We start from the raw sequence: 18,933 nt of genomic DNA on the forward strand, positions 1-18,933 counted from the left end.
GTCAGGATCATGAAGAGAGCCGGCTATTCAGGAGCTTTCTTTCCCCAAGCCTGGGGACACTGAGGCAGAGCCATGTAGAATCATCATCACCAAGCCAGATTCCTGTCTGGGCTCCTTAATCTTTGTTGGACATCTCTTGCTTCCTTCCTCCTTCTTGGGCCCCTCCTGGGGAGGAGGCTGCTGGCTGCAAGCTGTGAAGACCAGCTCACTTCAACATTAAATATTTTTCTTGAGTTGCAACTCCCAACTGACGCTGTGTACCCTAGCCAGCTCTCTGTGTGCAGCCCCTGGGTCCCGAGCCACCCAAACTGCCCCAGAGAGGAGGAGGATGGGAGCCCATCTCTGCTGACCATGCCTGTCGGCTTTCACTCCTTGCCCAGGAGGCTCCTATTCTGAAAGAGGACCCTGGAGGGTGGCAAGGATGAGCTAAGGTTATGAGTAGCACATGTTCAGGTATTATGCCCTCTGTCTGGCGGCATTCCCTGCCTTGTAATTAGGTCAGACGAGCTCCGTGAGACAGGCAGACAGGCAGGCAGGCTCTGAGTTTCTTCTGAGGGATGCAGCTACTAATGTCCAGGGAGAAGAGGGACATACCCAGAGCCCCAGAGCTGGACAGATCCAAGACTATGACCTTCTAGCATCTGAAGAGTTTGACCAGTTCCTGCCCCCATTTATTTGCCTCCCCTATGCCCATTTTTGTCCCTGTTTCCAAAATTTCAGGTGACGTTTCCATGACCTTTTCAGGGACCCTTTTGCATCTTTAGTCACAAGCAACTGTTTTTGTTTTGGGAACAAGAACTGCTTCTGGGCTCTGCTCTCAGGCACGTGTCTAACTCTCGTTCAGGGGAGAGTTTCTGAGACCCACAGTGACGCATCGCAGCGTGAGCTGGGCAGAGCAAGGGACTCAGTGAGCTAAAGCCTGGTGATCTTTCTCCCTGATAGGCTAATCTCTAAGCCTCCGACTCCTTCCTGGCTGAGCGCACGGCTCACAGCACGGCTCACAGTCTGTGTGTTTCCTCAGGGGAAGTAGAAGGTGCCTGGATTTTCAACCTCAGCCAGCAAAGCCTCGGGACAGGCTGGTGCCACTCCACCCACCTGCCTCTTGCAAGGTCACCTGTGGCAGGGAGTCAGCAGACTCTGCTCCACCTTGGTAATGAGAGGAAGTTAGAATGAAAGAGTAAAAAGCGCAGGTTAGAAAATCCTTCCCTGCGATTTCACCCACGACAGTGTGCCTTTTAGTTTGGGGGGCTGCTCAGTTAATTGATTTATCAATTTACGTTTACTGTGTAGGCTCCACCTTATGCTAGGTTGTTGGGGTTTAGAGAGACAAAACTCCGAGATACGACTGTGTTGATGACTCTTCTCCTCACTGCGAGGCAGGAAGTGACAAAGGCAACTTACAGGAAGAGGGTTTGATTCTGCTTCCGCTTTCAGGGGACTTTGCCCATCATGGCAGGGACATAGCTCTTGTTGTGACAGAAACTTGGAGCTGTCACTTCTTTACAAGGTGGCTGAGAAGGAACAGAGAGCTAATCGGAGCTGAAGGCAGGTGTAACCTTCAAGGCATTCTCCTAGTGGCTCAGGCCATGACCCAAAGATTGCATACCCTCCCAAACAGCACCAGTTGGGGACAAGTGTTCAAACACAAGGGCCTGTGGGTGTTAAGAGTGGGGAATATTTAGAAAGTTCACATTTAAGCCACAACATAGGCCAAGCCCATAAGGAAGCTAATGACAAAGAGAAAGATCAGGCACTCAATATGCAGGCGCCAACCTGCCCACCGCTCTCCTCCCTTCCTCTCACTTATTCATCCTTTCATCTATCCAGCCACCTATATTTTTATTGTTTTAAAGAAAGAGTCTTACAATAATATTTAGTCTATGTTGGCACTGAATTTATGAGCTTCCTCTTCTTGCCTTACCTTCCCAAGTGCTGGCATTACAGGTGCATGCCACCTTGCCCAGTCCAATCAACCCACTAACCATCCATCTTCTCCCCCCCATCAATTCATATGCACTTCCATCCTATTCATTCACCTATCAATTCATATACCCTTACATTCATTTGTCCGTTCGTCTGTCCATCCATCCATCCATCCACCCACCTAAATACCCCTCCTTCCCTTCCCTATCCATCGTCTTCCTTCTTATCAATTTATCAATCCATTTATTCCATTTTTCCTTCCTCCCCGCCAGGCTTTGTATTCATGGTGCACCTAGTTCTATAACATGTTCCTTTGAGAGGAAGAGGATAAAACTAGTCAAACTCTCCCATCCAGAAAGATGCTCATGACTTCCCCAAAAGGAACTGGCCTGATCTCCAAGTGGCACCATCAAAGTATTCCGTCAGGTGCCTACTGCCTCCTGGGCACACTGGCTTCTGAGAGGTGGGGTGAGTGTGGCGGTGAGGAGCCAGGTGGAAGAGAGAACCTCAGAGCACAGCAATAGGCACTTCCAGCAGTGAGCCTCACCACAGTGTGGAGACTGAGGAGGTCCACAGCTCAGCATAGATGGGCGCCTCAGAGCAGAGTGGTGGCAAATCGCTGCGTGATACCATGGAGCAGAGGGCAGCTCAGGTCTGGCTTCTTGACAAACATGCCATTGTCCTTCTGCATGGTCCCCTTTCAACTTTCAACCTGGAGCCTGCACAGCTCCTCTGAGGCCTTTGCTGTCTCTGTGCCCTCTGTGGCTATGCACCACAGCCTGATGCCATCTGGTCACCAGCTCTAATATGGCCTCAGCTAGCCACAGAGGATGGGTCCTGAAGTGCATTGTCCCTTAGTCCTCAGGCTTCTTTCCAGGTCCTTCAACTGCAGTCTGCGGTCATTGGAGAAGCTGAGCTAGACAGCGGGGGCTTCTTTCACATTGATTCTCCACTCTGACCCCTCCCAGAGTTCAGCATCCAGCAGATGCATCATAAGTTTTCAAGGGGTGAATTGCTCGCATGTGTCTGTGCTGGAGTCATGTATGGGAGTCATCTGGGGTGGATGGAGGCTGCTGGGCTTGAATTGCCCTTGCTGGGTCCTTGAGGGCCTGAGGGGAAGGAAAGAGGGTCCGGAGCCTCAGGAGTCTGAGAGGAGGAAGGGGAAGCTACAGGAAGCTCTCTGGAAGAGGAAGTCCCTCTGACTGAGAAGGGTGGCTGGACTTGGAGCAGTGCTGGACAAGTTGTAAGGGTCCTGGCAGAGGACACAGTGAAGGGTGTCGGAAAGGTGGGCAGGAGCCCATTGGGTGTGTCTTGGCTGGGTTCTGGAGCTCTTGGATGCAGAGGTGAACCCTAGCCAGGACACTCACTTGCTGTGTGATTTTAGGCAAATGGCTTGGCCTGTCTAAGGCTCAGTTTCTCCATGTGCGAAAAGGGGGAGATTGCCAAAATGTTTATCTCCCTGGGTAGTTTTGACTCTTGCCCAGCTGAGCTGATCAGCAGATAGTCCCTTATCACTGTTGGAATCATATAATTCTGCACTTAGATCTGAGGAAATCATAACTTAAGGAGATGGGAGAGCTGCCAGGGCAATATGACTTGGGAGGACAGCAGCTGGGATTGGCCTTCAGATCCCTCAACCCTGTAAGGGGCTTCTTGTATCTTCCCACACCGATGTCCTTCCTTTGCCCTCCTCTACCTTCCTAAGTGCCCAGTCTGGCCAAGGGACAGTGGGTGTTTCCCAAATGGCCTCTGTGTGTGTGGTGGAGAGTGGTGGTGGGGACAGAGACATGCTTGCTGCACCTTGCAGATCAAGGTGGAGCCTGAGCAGGCTGCTTGGAATTGGCTTCTGCCTTGTATCAACCCTATCATGACTCAGCAGGTCTCATCTACTCAAGGCCCCATGTGCCCATGGGCACAGTGGTTCCTGCCAGCTTCCAGACTCTGTGTTCCATGAAGTGGGAACGGGAAAACCCCAGGGCACGTTAACTACTTGGATTGTTCACCCCTGAAGTGTCTCAGGCTAGGCTGCCCAGAAACTCCTTGGGACCAAAGTTGGAGCTGGGCACCTGGAGGCCTGTGACTGGAGTCATCTCTGCCCTTATAGGCACAGGGCTCCCTTATCACGTCCCCATATCACTTCCAGGAGGGTTCCTCTTAGGATATTTAACTTGATCATTATTTCCTCAAGTCCCCCCTCCCCAAGAAGGGAATCTCAGGGACAGTTCCCCCAGGTTCTTCCAGTATCTCCTGGTCTTTACACCTGCCCACCAGAGACATGGTTTTCCAGGTACCAGTAAAAATGTCCCTTCTACAGGGTTCTCCCAGTACCCACAGTATCCTGTCGTTCCATCTGTCCTATCCCCCGGGCTTAGTGGATCCTATCTGCCTTACCTCACCCCAGAAATGATGTGGACTTGTACAGGTGACTTGCACAGTGCCGATTTCAGGACAGGGACCCCAGCTGTCTTGTTCACTGAGGTTATTCCAATGCCCTGCTTAGGCCTGGAACACAGTAGGCGCTCAATAAGTGTTGGCTAAAGTACCTAGTGTGTGTTCAGCCTTGGGGAAGGTGTGAGTTAGAGAGAGGGAACACCAGGGGCACTGATGTCCTCTGGACAGTCACATCTGTCTCTGATACTGGTCTTAGTATAGCTCTTGGGTTCCCTAGCCGCCCTCATCTTCTGTGCTATTTATGTTGGAACAGAGTAACTGTTCATGTGAGCTCTGGGTCTCCTGTCCTCTGTGACTCTAGATAATTATCTGTCCCTTATTAAGCCCTCGATTATCCAAGCAGCTAATCAGGCTCCAGAATATAAGGGTTTCCTCACCATAGGATTGGAGGCACGGGGCAGGCAGCTGTAGAACTTCCCCAAGCTTGGCAAGGTAAGGACAGTCTCCCACCTGTGGCTTTTCCCTGAGTGTCTCATCCAGAACTGACATTTTATAAATGAGAAAGTCGAGGCTGCAGTAGGAGAAGGAACTTATGTGCCGTTGTTCAGTGAAGAGGGGGTATCTCTGTCCTTGTCCCCTGTCTGATGCTCTAATTCACAGGTAACCCCTGAACACTGCTGTCTTCAAACACATAGGGCTTAGGGTAACCAAGTGGACAGCAGAATCATCAGGTCTCTGTGGCTCCATCCTGGGGCCCTGGGAGAGGAAGGAGGGACGTTTAGTCTGAGCTATGGGAGCTGAGAGCTCACCGGGGCCTCAAGGGCTGGGGTGGGGAGCAGGGGCAGCATGGTGGTTAGTTCCTATTGGTTTTGAGGTCTTTGAGGCTGCGAGTGGGAGAGGAAGCTTGCTGATGGTGGAGGTGAGGGCTGAAAGGAGCCCTTGAGGGCGGCCAGATGGTAGGCAGATGGAGGGCAGGGCCTGTAGAAGGGAGGCAGAGCTCAGACAAAAGTGCCACCAGAATCTGGGCATCTCCATGTCTCCTGGGAACACAGCATGGCCTTTTAGTTTAAATGGTAAATACTCTGCCTGAGTCAGCAGTGAAATATGACATCGGCTAGGTCTGGGCTGGGAAGTCTTCTGGCAGGGCTGTCTGCCCACCTGTGGGATGGGTGACATTGGAAGGGACATTTTGGACTCCTTTGTCCGTGCACAGAGCCTTGCGGCAACTTTCAGAGAGCTTTACCCTGGAGTGCCAGCTACGAGTGCTTGCTTGGGGCACACACATGTGATTCACAGGGGCTGGGGACTCCTGGGCCCATATGGTTTGAGAGCTTGATAGATCTCACGTTCACTTTGTGACTATAGGGCTGCTCTTCGGAACTGCTTCTTTTCATACCCTAGGTCCCAGGCTCTGTGGCTGCCCTTCTGACCACTTTGTCATTCTAACTCTTTATATCAGCTTGCCCTCCTGGCTTTCAGATCCGGGAGTGGTAGGTCTGTCTGCTGGGGTCACCTTGCGGCAGTATTAAGTGGGAGGTGAATGAGTGGATGTTTGAACTAATGGATGAACGAAGGAATGAATTAACAGATGAGGGGTGGATAGATAAATGGGTGGATGGATGGGTGAACAGATGGGGGGTGGATGGATAAAGGAATGGATAGAGGAGTGAATGAGTTGATGAATGGCTAGATAAGCAAATAAATCTATGAATAAATGTATGAATGAGTGGATGAGAAAGCAAATGAGCATATGAGTGAAAAGATGAACTGAAGAATGGATGGATGAATTAATGAACAAACAAGTGAACAAATACGTGAGGGAATGAATGAATGGATACAAGCTCATACCTGGACTGGGAAGGCATGCCCAGGGAGGTTTGACTGGGGGTTGGAGAGCCGTGGGTTGAGGGTGCTGTAGTGAGTCCGACTGGTGCTCCCTCTCCAGGCAGACACAGGGTAGCTGCGTGGCCCCTCCTTGATTCCTTTCAGTCCTAGCTCAAGCCAGAACTGCACACTTGGCCTCTGCTGGGAGAACGTCAGGAGTGGTAAGTAGGGGACAGGATTCCTGGAGGGCCAGGGTCGAGCATGGCTTTCTTGGGAAGTGAGAGACCTAGATAGGAGCTCATTACTCAGTTTGCCATTCTCTGGCTACGAGGCCTCTTATGTCTCTCAGTTTCCCCAGTGGCAAGACTATGTTTCAGGGGACCTCCAGGGGCTGAGTTGGAGTGTTGGATTCCAGCGGTAAGTGAGGCTGGGCTGGAGTAAGCGAGGGACCTGGTGGATGTGTGCACACTGCAGGTCGAGCTCCTGGATGCAGAAGGGTTGGAGCTCCCCTGTGGGTCCAGCACCGTGGGCACTGAGCTGCATTTGAACCCATGCAGATCTGCAGCTAACCCTCCCACTGCCCCGTATGGCAAGCTGGCCATTGCTTTGTGTCCACGGGAAAAGGGGATTTCTGGAGAGTACGATCCTTGGTGTGACTCCAAGCCCTCTGTACAGGTGCAGGCATGCTGTGGATCCTGTGCCTGGTCCTCTGCGGCCTGCTGGCTGGCACTCGAGCTGACCCTGGGACTCTTCTGAGGTTGGGCATGGACATTATGAACCACGGTGAGTGGATAGGCCCTGGGCTGGCACCAGGGGGATGTGGAGCAGATGGATAGGTAATGATTTCCCAAGTCTGCAGGCCTTGAGCATCTCCAGTCTACAAAGCATCAAGTTCCTCTTAGCCCTTCCATTCCACAGAAGGGGAAGTGGAGGCCCAGAGAAAATGAGCCAACCTCCCAAACTCCCTCCAGTGGATATCGTCAGAAATCCTGCTCCCTTCCAGTCCCTCCTCCTCTCTAATGTAAGGGGCTGGTGCCCATGTGTGGGCTGTGGAGGTGACAGGTGGGGGTCAAACCCCAGCTCTGTCAACCTGCTTTGTGATCCCAGGCAAGTCTTGTGCCCTGTCTGTGTTGTCTGTGTAGAGAAATACAAACAAGGTGACCAGCTCTTCCCAGGCAGGGTTGAGAGATACGTGGGAGCAACCTCCTCGAGGAATCGTGCCTCATTTTCCACCCCTTGCCCAGCTCCTTGAAACAGTTGAGGTCAGGTGTGAGAGGTCAACGGCGTTTTACTCAGTATTTACTCCTTCTCTGGAAATTAGCCGGTGACTCTGCTGGCGGGGTTTCTAACAGGGTTATCACCTGAGTGTTGGACACCCCACTCTTGGGAAATCAATCTCTCTTGGTGCTAGGCTCAAAGCTGTTGTAGCCAGTTCCCAGAGGAGTGCTTTGGTCACTTACTATGCTGTTTGTCTGGGTCCCCATGACTGTATTCTGTATATGCTTCTTCTTCACCTGTTAGCTTCTCTTTTCTTCTTCTTCTTCTTCTTCTTCTTCTTCTTCTTCTTCTTCTTCTTCTTCTTCTTCTTCTTCTTCTTCTTCTTCTTCTTCTCCTTCTCCTCCTCCTCTTTTTTCTTCCCTTCCTTCCTTTTTCTCCTCACCCAGCCCTGCTTCAATATCCACCTACTTCCCTGCTTCCTTTCCCTTGCCACACCCTCTTCTGCCTGACCTTTTTGCCCTGTCTCCTCACTTCCAGTGGAAAGTCCCAGTCTTTCTCCAAAGGACCAGGTGATATTTGCCACCTCCTCCTGGCAACTGTCCCCTTCTGGCTGAGAGTCAGTTGACATCCTTTCCTCTCCAGAGGTCCAGAGTGCCATGGAAGAGAGTCACATCCTGGAGAAGATGGCTGCTGAGGCTAGCAACCCACAGCCAGGGGCAAAGGCCATTAAAGGCCTCAGCAAGTAAGCAGGGGGTCTATGTGGAAACAAGGAATGGGGGTAGGTAGGAACCTGGTGCAGGCAGGCATTTTCCTGCTTTGGCCTGGGACTTCTCAGTCATGCCCTGAGAATCATTCGTTCCTGAAGTCATTTAGAGGAGAAAGCGAGATCACTAAATATACATAAAATCAAATAGAAGCAAGTCTTCAAATGGTGGGGCTGGAAAGGTATTGGCAGTCTTCCAGTAACGGGAAGAAAGGGCTTCTTGCAAGCCCCATCATGGCTGGTTGGGGCTGTCCAGACTGCTGTCCTGGGGAGTGTTCTGAGGCACTATCTGAAATAGCAGAATTGGATAGATTAGCAATGTCTATCAAGAACTCAGGATGGGCAGGTGGAGGTATGTGCTCCACATCCTTGTAAACCTGATTCTCGAATGATCGTTTCTGAGCCAGAGGTGGCAGTATCTCCTGGGGCATATTTGCCTAGAGTTACTTTAGGTTGTCTCAACTTGAGAAGGAACGGGACAGTGCTATTAGTATACATGAGTCGAGATCAGGACTATTACTAAGCCCCAAATATCAAAGGCGACATTGCTGGAAAACCTTCATCCAATCCAGCCTCCCTAATTTGTTGCTGGAGAACGTGAGGACAAAAGAGGAAAAGGGACTAGCCCAAGATCACATAGAATCAGCCGTGTGCCTCTCTTCACACACGAGGGTTTTCTGTACATAGATTGGTTCCTGTCTAAGACTTTGGTTTACATTTCGGATGACCCTAGTAGATGTGGGATAGAAGTTTCCCGAGACCTCCCAGTGAGGTGGTGGTGGAACATGTAGAGGGCGTGGGTCTTGTCTTCTCATCACCGTATGTGTCCGTTCCCTCTAAGTATGAAGGTAAAGGATGTCTTGGAACCTGTCATCACACTGAACTTCGTACCTGGAGTGGGCATCTTCCAGTGTGTGTCCACAGGCATGACCATCACCGGCAAGAGGTTGGTGTGGAAAGGGAGAAGTGGGGGAAGGAGACTGTCCTCTGGTCTCACTCTCCCATGCTCATGCACAGGGTACTGACTGTTTATTAGGTGGCTGCTGGGATCTGAGGTGACTGTAGACTTGGCTTCTGTTTTGATGGGAGTCAGGTGAAGCACAGCCACAGACAGAATCATTGGTAGAAGGGAAAAGGACTGAGAAGTGTTAGAGAGGTCAGGGAGGCTCTGGGGAGGTGATTACAGCAAAGCAGTGTTTCAGGTGCTCAAAGTTCAGAGTTCATCAAAGTAAGCGGGAGTGGGAGGACCGGTTGTGGGACTGTGAGAAGGCCCCATCCTGAGTTTTCATCATGTGGGGTTAGATCCTGCCCTCTCCATCCTCAGATGCTGAGGTTGTGGGCAAAGAAGGTAGGGATAGTAGCTCCAGTAGCAGAGATACCAACAGTGCCTGCCTGCCTGCCTGCCTGGTCTTCCAGCTTCACAGGAGGGAACATGGAGATCAATGTGGTCCAGAACATCACAGCCACCAATCGGCTTCTGCAGGATGAGGAGACAGGCACTCCCATGTTCAGGAGCGAGGGCTGTGAGGTCATCCTGGTCAGCGTGAAAACCAATCTGCCTAACAAGTAAGGGGGTCCTGTGTCTGGAAAGCATGGTGGACCGTGCTGCTCCTCCCCAACACTCCTCTTCCTGAGCCGCTGAACTATAACCATGTCCCTCTGTGTCCTCTGTCCGACTTGATGTCATTGGTGCTCTGTTCACACCCTCCCCCATGCCTGTGCCTCAGCAAGGCCATCAGCAAGTTTGTGGACAGCACCCTGCGCAAGGTCCTTCCTGGCCTGGTGAGTGACCCTGAACAAGTCTCCAGCCCTTCTTGGTGCAGCGGCTGTGGCCAGGGCAGCCAGGGAATTTGCCCTTAAGCGGGGACCTTGATGGGTGGATAGTGGCTAAGAAGAGTTCAGAGTCTGTGGCTGGCTCAGGAGGAAAGTGCGATGATCACCTAGTGATGTCTGCCGTGAGCACAGGTATAGGCAACCCCAGTGTGTGTGTGTCCCAGCTTGACCACCCTGCTCACGGCCAGCCCCAGAAAATGAATCCTTGGTAGTTCAGCATGGTGTGCAAGCATCTGGATTCTAGTCCAGGCTCTGCTGTTGATAGTTTCATGACTTGGGCCTCAGCGCCTCTTCCCCACCCAGCTTTTGTCCTTCTGGGGTTCTTAGGATTCCCTGTGGAGTATTGTGGAGTCTCCCTGTGTGTATAACCCACGGAGGCTGCTGCCTTCTTTACTTGTAGATGTGTCCAGCCATCGATGCTGTCCTGGTGTATGTGAACAAGAAATGGACCAAGTTGACAGGTGACACATTCCTCTTCCACACAGGATGTCACATTAGCCGGATTTCAATGTCCATGCCCTCTGTTTCCAGCCTGTCTCTAGGACAAGAGGAGGGCTGGGGTCATGGTGTCCCCATATTGTCTAGATGAGAAGTCTGAAACCCCACAGGGTGCCTGGGTCCTTTCATTTCTCTACCTGAATTCCATGACAGCTGCTCTGCAGAAAATCCCTAATGACTCATGACCTAATGAGCTGTCTTGGCTGGGCATTCCTGAATCCTTTGTTAAAGAGGTCTGCTGTCTCTACCATTTGGGGTCCACAGTGTCCCTCAAGACGGGAGAAAGGAAATCCAATGGCTGAGCCTTGAAGATCCCTCCCTGCCTTCCTGTCCTCAGCAGTGGGGTCTGGGAGAACTCATTTCTCTTCCCTCAGCCTCAGTTTCCTCACGTGTGAACAGCCCATGATTGCAACCTCATATGTGTTGTCATGGTTGCAAGAGCCCTGGCGAATGAACGCTCAGACTCTGGGCCAGCAGGACAACGGGTTACCAAGATCTAAGCCACTTCTTGGGTCACACAGAGGGATAGGCTGGCTCAGGAGCGGTGGCTGCTTCTGGCTTTTTTTATCTGCTCCTGGGACTGGTGCCCAACTGAATGGAAGCTCTTCTCCACAGTACCCATGCCCGTTGACCAGATGGGCACTGTCAAATATGCCTTGACAGCCCCACCTGTCACCACAGCTAGCCACATCCAGGTGGACTTTAGTGTAAGTAGTGAGGGTCCCCAGGGTGCTGTGCTCAGGCTTGGACGTGCTGGTGTGGCTGCTTCTCCCTGACAGGTGGCTGGGAGGTGACGAGTAGGAGGAGCCTTGCTTTGAGAACTCCCCTCTCACCCTGCTCAAAGTGAGGCTGCTGGGGCTGGCAACTTTGGTCTCATTTCTTGCAGGATCGTTAATGTTTCTCAGAGAGTGACTATGCCCTGATATTGTACAGATAGGGACACTGAAACAGGGAAGAGACCAGGCTAAAATGGCTTCTGCAGTGTTATGCTGGGTGCTCACACACACATACGGACAAGTCTCTTGGAAAAGTGTAGATGAGAGGGCCTGAGCGGCTTTCTCCTGTCAAGCTGGGGCCTCTTTCTTGCTTGTGAGAAGGATGTGGTGGGGATCATACCACACTCTGCACACATAAGGGCCCAAGCCAGAGTCAGAGCCACTAAAATGACCTAAACACTCCTAGGAGAAACTGCAGGGGACCTAGTGGCTGATGCTCGTCTTTTCAAGCCACATCTGCCCACTGCCACCTGTTCCGCTCTAACAGTGTCTTGTTGACTTGAGGTCTGACCCGAGTCCCAGTGGTCAGAGGACCAAGACTCCCCTGGTCTCATTCCCACATGGCTGAGTGTCCCTCCTATTGTACCCCAGCCTGTAGTGCAGCTTCAGGAAAGCCAAGTTATCCAGCTCGCCACTGATGGGTCAGCCCTGGAGTTCCCCGAGGACGCAGCCAAGGGGTCACAGCTGCTGCTCTCAGCCTCCTTCCTCACAGCTGAGCTGGCCCTTCTGCAGAAGTCCTTGGAAGTGAACCTCAATGACAAGAGGGTGAGCCACCACCTCATTCCCACTGCTTTCGCCTCTGTACCTGGGAATAGTCCAGGGTTAGACGCAGGACCAGCGTAGGAGAAGTGAGGCTGATGGGGGCTTTGAAGGCAGCTGTCCCTGCCTACAGCTCCCTCTCTGCCCATGTGACCTGTGTCTACCTGTCTTCAAACCAACCGTTCAGTGACCCACCTACATTTTTTTTAAAGGAAAAAAATTAAGTACATGTGGAGGTCAGAGGGCAACTTTCTGAAGTTGGTTCTCTCCTTCCACGGTGGTTCCAGGCACTGGGATCAGGTCAAGGCTTTGTGGCAGGAGGTTTCATCCTCTCGTCACCCCAGCACCCTTCTCCCTACATTTCTCACACCCTGGCAACCACTACTTTCCTTTGACCCACATCATCATCCACCTGCTGTGTCTTCATGACCTGGTTCTATTCCCCACCTCACATTAACACCACAGACTGTGGATAAGTGCGCCTCTGTCACCATCAACACCACGGACTGTGGATAAGTGCACCTCTACATCACTATTACCATACATGTCTCACCATTGTCCCTTCCGTCACCCACCTGTTCATCCAGCTGGGTACCCACCTGCGCATCCGTCCCCCTCCTCCATTGCCCCATCACGCCATATTACCACCCATCTTGCTGCCATCCCTCCGTCTTCTCACCAACCAGTTCATCTGTTTTCTTCCCAGGCACCATCTGGTTTCCACGCAGCTACTCCGCATCCATCCCACCCACTACCACCCACACTGGTCCCTTCCCCCCACTGCCATCTACTCTTCTACCCACCCTCCCCCGTTCCATTGCTCATCTGTTGTTCTGTGCCCCCCTTCTATTTGCCTGTCTGTCTATATACTTGCCTTGCCCTCTCGTCCCTCACACCTGGCCGTGCTCCCATCCATCTTCCTGCCTTTTCATTTAACATTTTCTCAGTATTTGACCTTGGGTCAGGAGCCACGGGAGCTGGGGTGTGTAAATAATGGCTGGGGCCGGAGGGTCCTCCCCAGGTTGATTGCAGAGTTGCACGTGAGATGAAGGAAGAGGGTCTGAGGCCCCAGCTTCCTGAAGCAGAGTGGTGGATATCGGATAACGACTTTACACAGTGCCCACTTTGACTTTGATTTGTAGGTTGGTAAGCTGTCACACACCACTAGGACACTGGCTGGCTTCATCCCGAAGGTGAGTACCCCAGTTACCTGTGACCACCGTGCTCATTTTGTCCTCCGGGCAAAGGAGACTGGCTTGGGAGGCAGCCGCTCAATGTGCCTGCCCTTTGCCCAATGTGGAGACAGCCCAACCTTTCCACAGAGCACTCTCTGGGCTCAGCCACAGACAGCTCAGCTCTAGTATCTTGGGAGTCCCGGGTTCATCACGGAAATAGCTAAAATGTCATGTTTTGCCTCTTTCCTTTCCTAAGAGGCACAGCCGGGTCTTTGCATACTGAGCTTCCAGCAGAAACCAGCGACTTCCTGAGACACCCTTGGGCTGAAGTCCAAGGGCTGGCTTTGAGAGTATGCCTTGGACTTTGCAGGTGGCCAAGACCTACCACAAACCAAAGCCCTTGCTGATCAAAGTCAAGATAAACAAAGCCCCCAAGGTCACCATGAAGGCTGGAAAGAGCCTGATGCACCTTCACGGCAGCCTGGAGATGTTTGTCGCACGGCGACATGGCAAACACCCGAAATCCCTCTTCCTCCTGGAGACTGTGAGTAGAGCCCGTAGGTAGCCACTCTCATGTTGGATGCTCCCAGGCTGAGGGATGCTTGGATTTTATTTAAGAGTCAAGGCACAGGTGGAGTGACCTGACCTTTGGCATTACAACCTGCTATATGGTGGTTTAGTGTCTCCTCTCTCCCTCCAACGCTCCTCAACCCCCAAGGATAGTAAAGCCTGCTCCAGAACTGTGGAAGACTAAAGAAACCCCCACATCCAGTGCTTGCTGAGAGATGTTTGAAGGGTTGAGCAGGAGCTGTGCAGGGGAGGAGGTGTTGTTGAGAAGCATCTGTTACTACCATGTGCAGACATTAGCCATGGGTCAGGTGCTTAAGAAAGTTCATGCTGATCCAGGATAAGGAGAGATAGGATCCCGGGAGAGGGGTGTAGAGAGGCTTCTGGGTTCAGTCCCAGGACAGGACAGGAAGCAGAGGTGCCAATGGAGGACCAACTGCCTTCTCTGCTCCCTCCCCCATGCCAGCACCTTGGTCTGGAAACCCATTACTCAGTGCATGAGAACCGGCTGCAGATGGCCACCTCTCTGGACAGGTAGGAGCTCTGGTACCATGGTGACATCCCTGTAGTAGCCCTGGCTCTATTCCCCACCTCACTCCCTTCTATCTCACCATCACCATTACCCACCATAGACTGGGTGACAAGTGCATCGCTATGCCACTGTCACCACATGCTTCTGGCCTTGTCCACTCTTGCTCTTGTCCATTGGCTTTCAACTCCAGGTTCTCCCCCACTGCCCCAGACCCATCCACCATAACCCACACTACCAGGATGCTCTAGTCATTCAGCCGGCTTTAGAACCCTCGCTAGCTCCGCACTGCCTATGTGGTCTTATCTTAAATCTAAGCTCGCCACTCTGAGGCTTTCTAAAATCTCCTTCCGCCCTTACTCTTCCACTTTGCTCTTCTGTAGTGAGTTTAGATTAGGTCTTTATCCCCCTTCATTCATAGGCCTTTGCCATTTCTTCCAAATGAACCAGGGCCCATCTCAATTGCTACTTCCCCCAGGGCATCTTTAGCTCTATGCTTTCCTCTAGTGAAGCACTGGCCACACACCTGATGTCCCCTATCCTGCTTGGGTCTTACACTCTCAGGGAAAGGATCCTTACACCAGGGTTTACACTCAGCCAGTCACTGACTCCTCTGCTCGCCTCAGCAATTCATCTGAATTGAATTGGGTCAGGACTCTTTCAGTCAGAGTCCAGCTGGAGCTGCTTTGCAGCCTGATAGGGAATCTTTTGGCTCATGTGCCACTGGGATCCAAGCACTCAAAGTTCTCAAGACTCTGGCTCCCTCCTTCTCGTCCTCTGCTGAGCTCTTTGTTGCCTAAATTCTCAGGCAGCCTCTCCCCTCCAGAAGGTAGTAAAGGCACCCCAATAGAAAGAGGTGACCCCAACAGAAAAAGGTGCTCTGGTCTAGTAGTTCTCATAGTCACCAAGGCCTGGAGTTTTGTTTGGGTCACATGGGCAAGGCTAGACCAATCATAGTTAGCAAGAGACGGAGTGCTCATAGGTGACCTGGTCCTGGGCTGCTGTCTCTGCTGGGGATTGTTTGCCCACGCGGTTGGCTGTAGAGATGTAGGGTATTTTGCTAAGATGGGGCATGGCCAGGCAGAATCCAGATGTCTGCCCAGTGTCCTGTCCTAATGCTGGTATGTGTTAGTGTCTCCTGGGAGCTATGTTGGGGAGGGGAAAGGAAGGACTTCCCTTGTGTCCTTCAAGGATTTGGGTCTGGCCTGCTGAGCTATAAATGGAGCTGCATACATGATCAAGGACTCAGAGTTTGGAAGAGCAGGGTTCATGAGAGGCCATTCAGGAGGTCTGGGAGCCATGAGGACAGAATGGGAGGGGATGAGTGGTGGTCACCCTCCCATCACAGATTACAAGCAAGAAGGTGGCAGACAGAACACCTGTAGGAGGCTGTGACACTAAAGACCCCTCTCTCAGTGACTCTCTCTGACCATGCTTTCTCCATATCCTTCCCTCTGCTTTGTAGTTTACTGAGCCTGTCCCGAGTGTCTTCTTCAATTGGCAACTTCAATGTAAGTGTCCCATGTGCTTTTGCCTGGCCATCTGAATGCAGCATGAGTTTACAGAGGATGGGCCCTACAATGGAATCAGAGTAAAGAGAGCAAGGCCACTCACATTCTTTGGTGCTCCTGGCACTATCTTACCTTGGTGAAGGCCCATATACTTCTGAGTCCTTGTTCCCTTTCCCATATAGAACTTGGACAACGCTATGGATTTATCCATTCTAAAAGCATTACCATGGTAGTGGCTTGACTGGCCTTCATTGGCCAGGCTGTTATTTCAATTAGTCTCTAGCCACAGGGCTGCCTGCACAGCACCCAATCAAGTAGGCACTATAGAACATTAGCCTCTATCCGTGTGGACATGTGAGCCTTCCTGGGAACCTGGGAGTAGGCATGGCCATAACTCACACTCATTGGCCCAAGGAGCTGGTGGACGCATGGCCAATATGAGCTCTGAGTTTTCTGTCAGATCAGGAGTGCAGGCCATGCACCCCTCCTTCCTCCTGAGTGTCCCTATTCCTGCACAGAGACCCATCACCCTACACGTCACCCAAACAAGGATTAGGAGCAGGGCAAGGCTTAGCCCCCAGGCCTGAGGCTGCTTAGACAAGCTGTACACTGTCTCTAATGTCCTCTTTTGTGTTTCCCAGTGAGGGCAGGCTGAGGAGGGATGCTGAGTTGCCTTGGGGGGTTTCCCTGTCTTTCTCTTCCAGGAGACGAAGTTAACTGACTTCATCACTGATTATCTCCAGAAAGCCTACATCCCTGTGGTGAACGGTGAGGCTTCTCCAAGAATCAGAATGCACATCACCAAAGGGAGCTTTCACCTGTGAAATCTCTCAAGGTTTTGGGAGTAAATGAGCAATGGCTAAACATTGAGGACAAAGTAGGCTTAATGGCACCTTCTTGGAGGCAAAAGCCCATTTCATAATTTGGGCTCTGACCCTTGACCTCCTATCATGAATGTGAATTTGGCCTGTGATATAAAGGCAAGGCAGATAGGTGCTCTCTGCCTGTGTGGCCAGCAGACATCAGGAACCCTTCACGACACTATCTCCTACCATGCAGCTCCAGGCAGTGTCTTACTAATTGCCAAGCAGTTTTCCTGTGTTTGTTTCTCAGGTGTCCTCCATGTTGGGCTTCCACTCCCAGACCTTCTGGCTATCAATTACAACCTGGCTGAGTTGGACATAGTAGAGGTGAGGGAAAGGCTGGGGGAGGCCATGCCAATGAACACTTTGGCCAATGGGAGATCAGGAAGAGCTAGCCTCTGGCCAACTGGAGGGGAAGAGTGGGAGAAGGGGAAGGCTATCACTGTAATCTCTCCAGTCCTGGAACAAGGGCCTTAGCCAGGACTGCACAGAAGGATTCTCCATCTTACCTCTCTGTTGCTCTGTCACCTCAATCTCTCTATGTCCCTCCCCATTTCTGGGTTGAAATGGGGGTGAGAATGTGGACATCAACCTCAGAGAGCTGTCCTGATTTTCTAAGACAATGAACCTAAAGGCCCATAGTAAACGCTCAATAAATACAAACTTCTCATTGTATGTTGGGCTTTGAGCCTTGAGTGTTAAGTGGACGTTTCTCGCATGCTGTCTCTCTACTGTAGGAGGTGACAAGGTATATTCCTATTTGACAGTTGAAAAAGTGAAGGCTCAGAGGGGCAAAGGTACCTTCCAGGTCACAAGGCCTTTGCTTATAAAGTGTTGCTTTTCATCTCCTGGGCACGGCTGGTTCCATCTGTTCCTGAGCCTGGGTGTCTCTTTTCATCACTCCCAGCCCCCTCGCCACTCAGCCCTTTTCTCCCACCAGGGTGCCCTGGTGTTGGACTTGAAGATGGAATGACCATGGCAAGACTCTGACAACTGCCTTCAACTGCCATGGTTCTGTACCAGCAAAGGAACCCAAGTGTGAGCCAGATGTGCCTGGCCCTGACACCACTGGTTACTTCCTGTGACAGGAGAAAGTTAGAGGCCTGGTGGGCCTCGGAAATAAACAGGAAGAAGACTCTCACACAATTCAGTGTTTCTGTCTCTTTCTGTAGCCAACAAACATGTGTGGTTTTTGTTTTTGTTTTTGTTTTGTTTTGGTCCCCTCTGATGGGTTAGGGTCTAAAACCAGCCTGGGATCTGAAGGAAAGCTTACCCAGATTTTGGATGGGTTAGATATGTGTCAAGCATCTGCTAATAGTTACTCTCCATTCTTTCCCTGCCTTCGATTATCCAGAACCCATGGGAAAGACAAGTGGAGTCACCCTATTCACTGAGCAGATGGTGGAAGCCCGGAGTGGCTCACTTTCTGTCTAGGGTCTTCCTGCTTCAACTCCGTGCCCCAAGTCTTGGTAATCTGAAGATGTCTCTGTTCACATGGAGCCTGTGCCCAAGGAGTCTCTCCATGTGACCTCCTTTAGTCCTTATGGCTGAGGAGGTGACTGTCAACATTTCCCAGACAGGGAAGTTGAAGCTCAGAGTGGCCTGACCAGCACATAGGGGCACATCAGGGCACAGGGCTAGGATTGGAACTTGGGCTCTGCAGCTAGCCTGCTTTGGCTTGACTCAACCCTGCCTCTTTCTCTGCTGTGTGTTTTGGGTGAATTATGGTACCAATGGGAGCCTCATTTTTCCTTACCTGTACCAGTGCCAATCCCAGCAGGGCCGTTGTAAAGTTTATACGACTGGCATCGTAGGTAGTGCTCAGACAGAGGAAAAGGTGCTAGCTCAGATGGGGTTCTGAGGCCTCAAGTGAGCAGGTGTCTCTGAGCCAGGGTGTGGCTGAGCACCACGGAGTGTATGAGCATCTGGCCATGTATAGCAGGTTTGGGATCTGGGGCCACCATAAGCACTAGAAGGTCATGTGTAAGAGAGGCCTGAGCGTCTGCAGTATTTGCCTGTGTCTGAACATACCCCTCCATTTACACATAACCTGGCCAGAAGGCCCCTGTGCCTCCCATCTGCGCTCTGCCCTTTTCTTGGGATTCCTAGTACGTATAAATAAATATACACATACATATTCTTAATATATATATATTCCAGCTAGGGCTGGAACCCAGGACCTCACCTAAGCTGGGCAAGTGTTCTACCATTGAACAAATTCCTAGTTTCATGGTTTTTAAATTGACTCTTTTTTTTTTTTTTGAGACAGGGTTTCTGTGTTACAGTCCTAGCTATCCTGGAGC

General features: G+C 51.5%; 1 protein-coding gene across 1 annotated transcript; it reads left to right on the plus strand.

The window, feature by feature from the left end:
• Positions 1–6,821: 6,821 nt before the first annotated feature.
• On the plus strand, positions 6,822–17,603 carry Bpifb6 (BPI fold containing family B member 6). The gene is made up of 15 exons (XM_075963894.1): positions 6,822–6,921; positions 7,999–8,098; positions 8,961–9,065; positions 9,536–9,685; positions 9,847–9,901; positions 10,353–10,413; positions 11,066–11,157; positions 11,818–11,991; positions 13,128–13,178; positions 13,531–13,704; positions 14,194–14,261; positions 15,722–15,767; positions 16,472–16,535; positions 16,881–16,957; positions 17,571–17,603. Exons 1-15 carry the CDS (start codon positions 6,822–6,824, stop codon positions 17,601–17,603), a joined length of 1,350 nt encoding a protein of 449 aa, XP_075820009.1.
• Positions 17,604–18,933: the final 1,330 nt, after the last annotated feature.

This window comes from Microtus pennsylvanicus, chromosome 2, assembly GCF_037038515.1.
Source record: "Microtus pennsylvanicus isolate mMicPen1 chromosome 2, mMicPen1.hap1, whole genome shotgun sequence".
Taxonomy (NCBI): Eukaryota; Metazoa; Chordata; class Mammalia; order Rodentia; family Cricetidae; genus Microtus; species Microtus pennsylvanicus.

What these genes read in the sequence shown, in the direction of transcription:
- Bpifb6 (XM_075963894.1), top strand. Translation starts at nt 6,822, where the DNA reads ATGCTGTGGATCCTGTGCCTGGTCCTCTGCGGCCTGCTGGCTGGCACT. An exon ending in GCAAGGTCCTTCCTGGCCTG is followed by an intron (nt 9,902 to 10,352) that starts GTGAGTGACCCT and finishes CTTTACTTGTAG; the next exon opens with ATGTGTCCAGCCATCGATGC. An exon ending in CTTCAATTGGCAACTTCAAT is followed by an intron (nt 15,768 to 16,471) that starts GTAAGTGTCCCA and finishes TTTCTCTTCCAG; the next exon opens with GAGACGAAGTTAACTGACTT.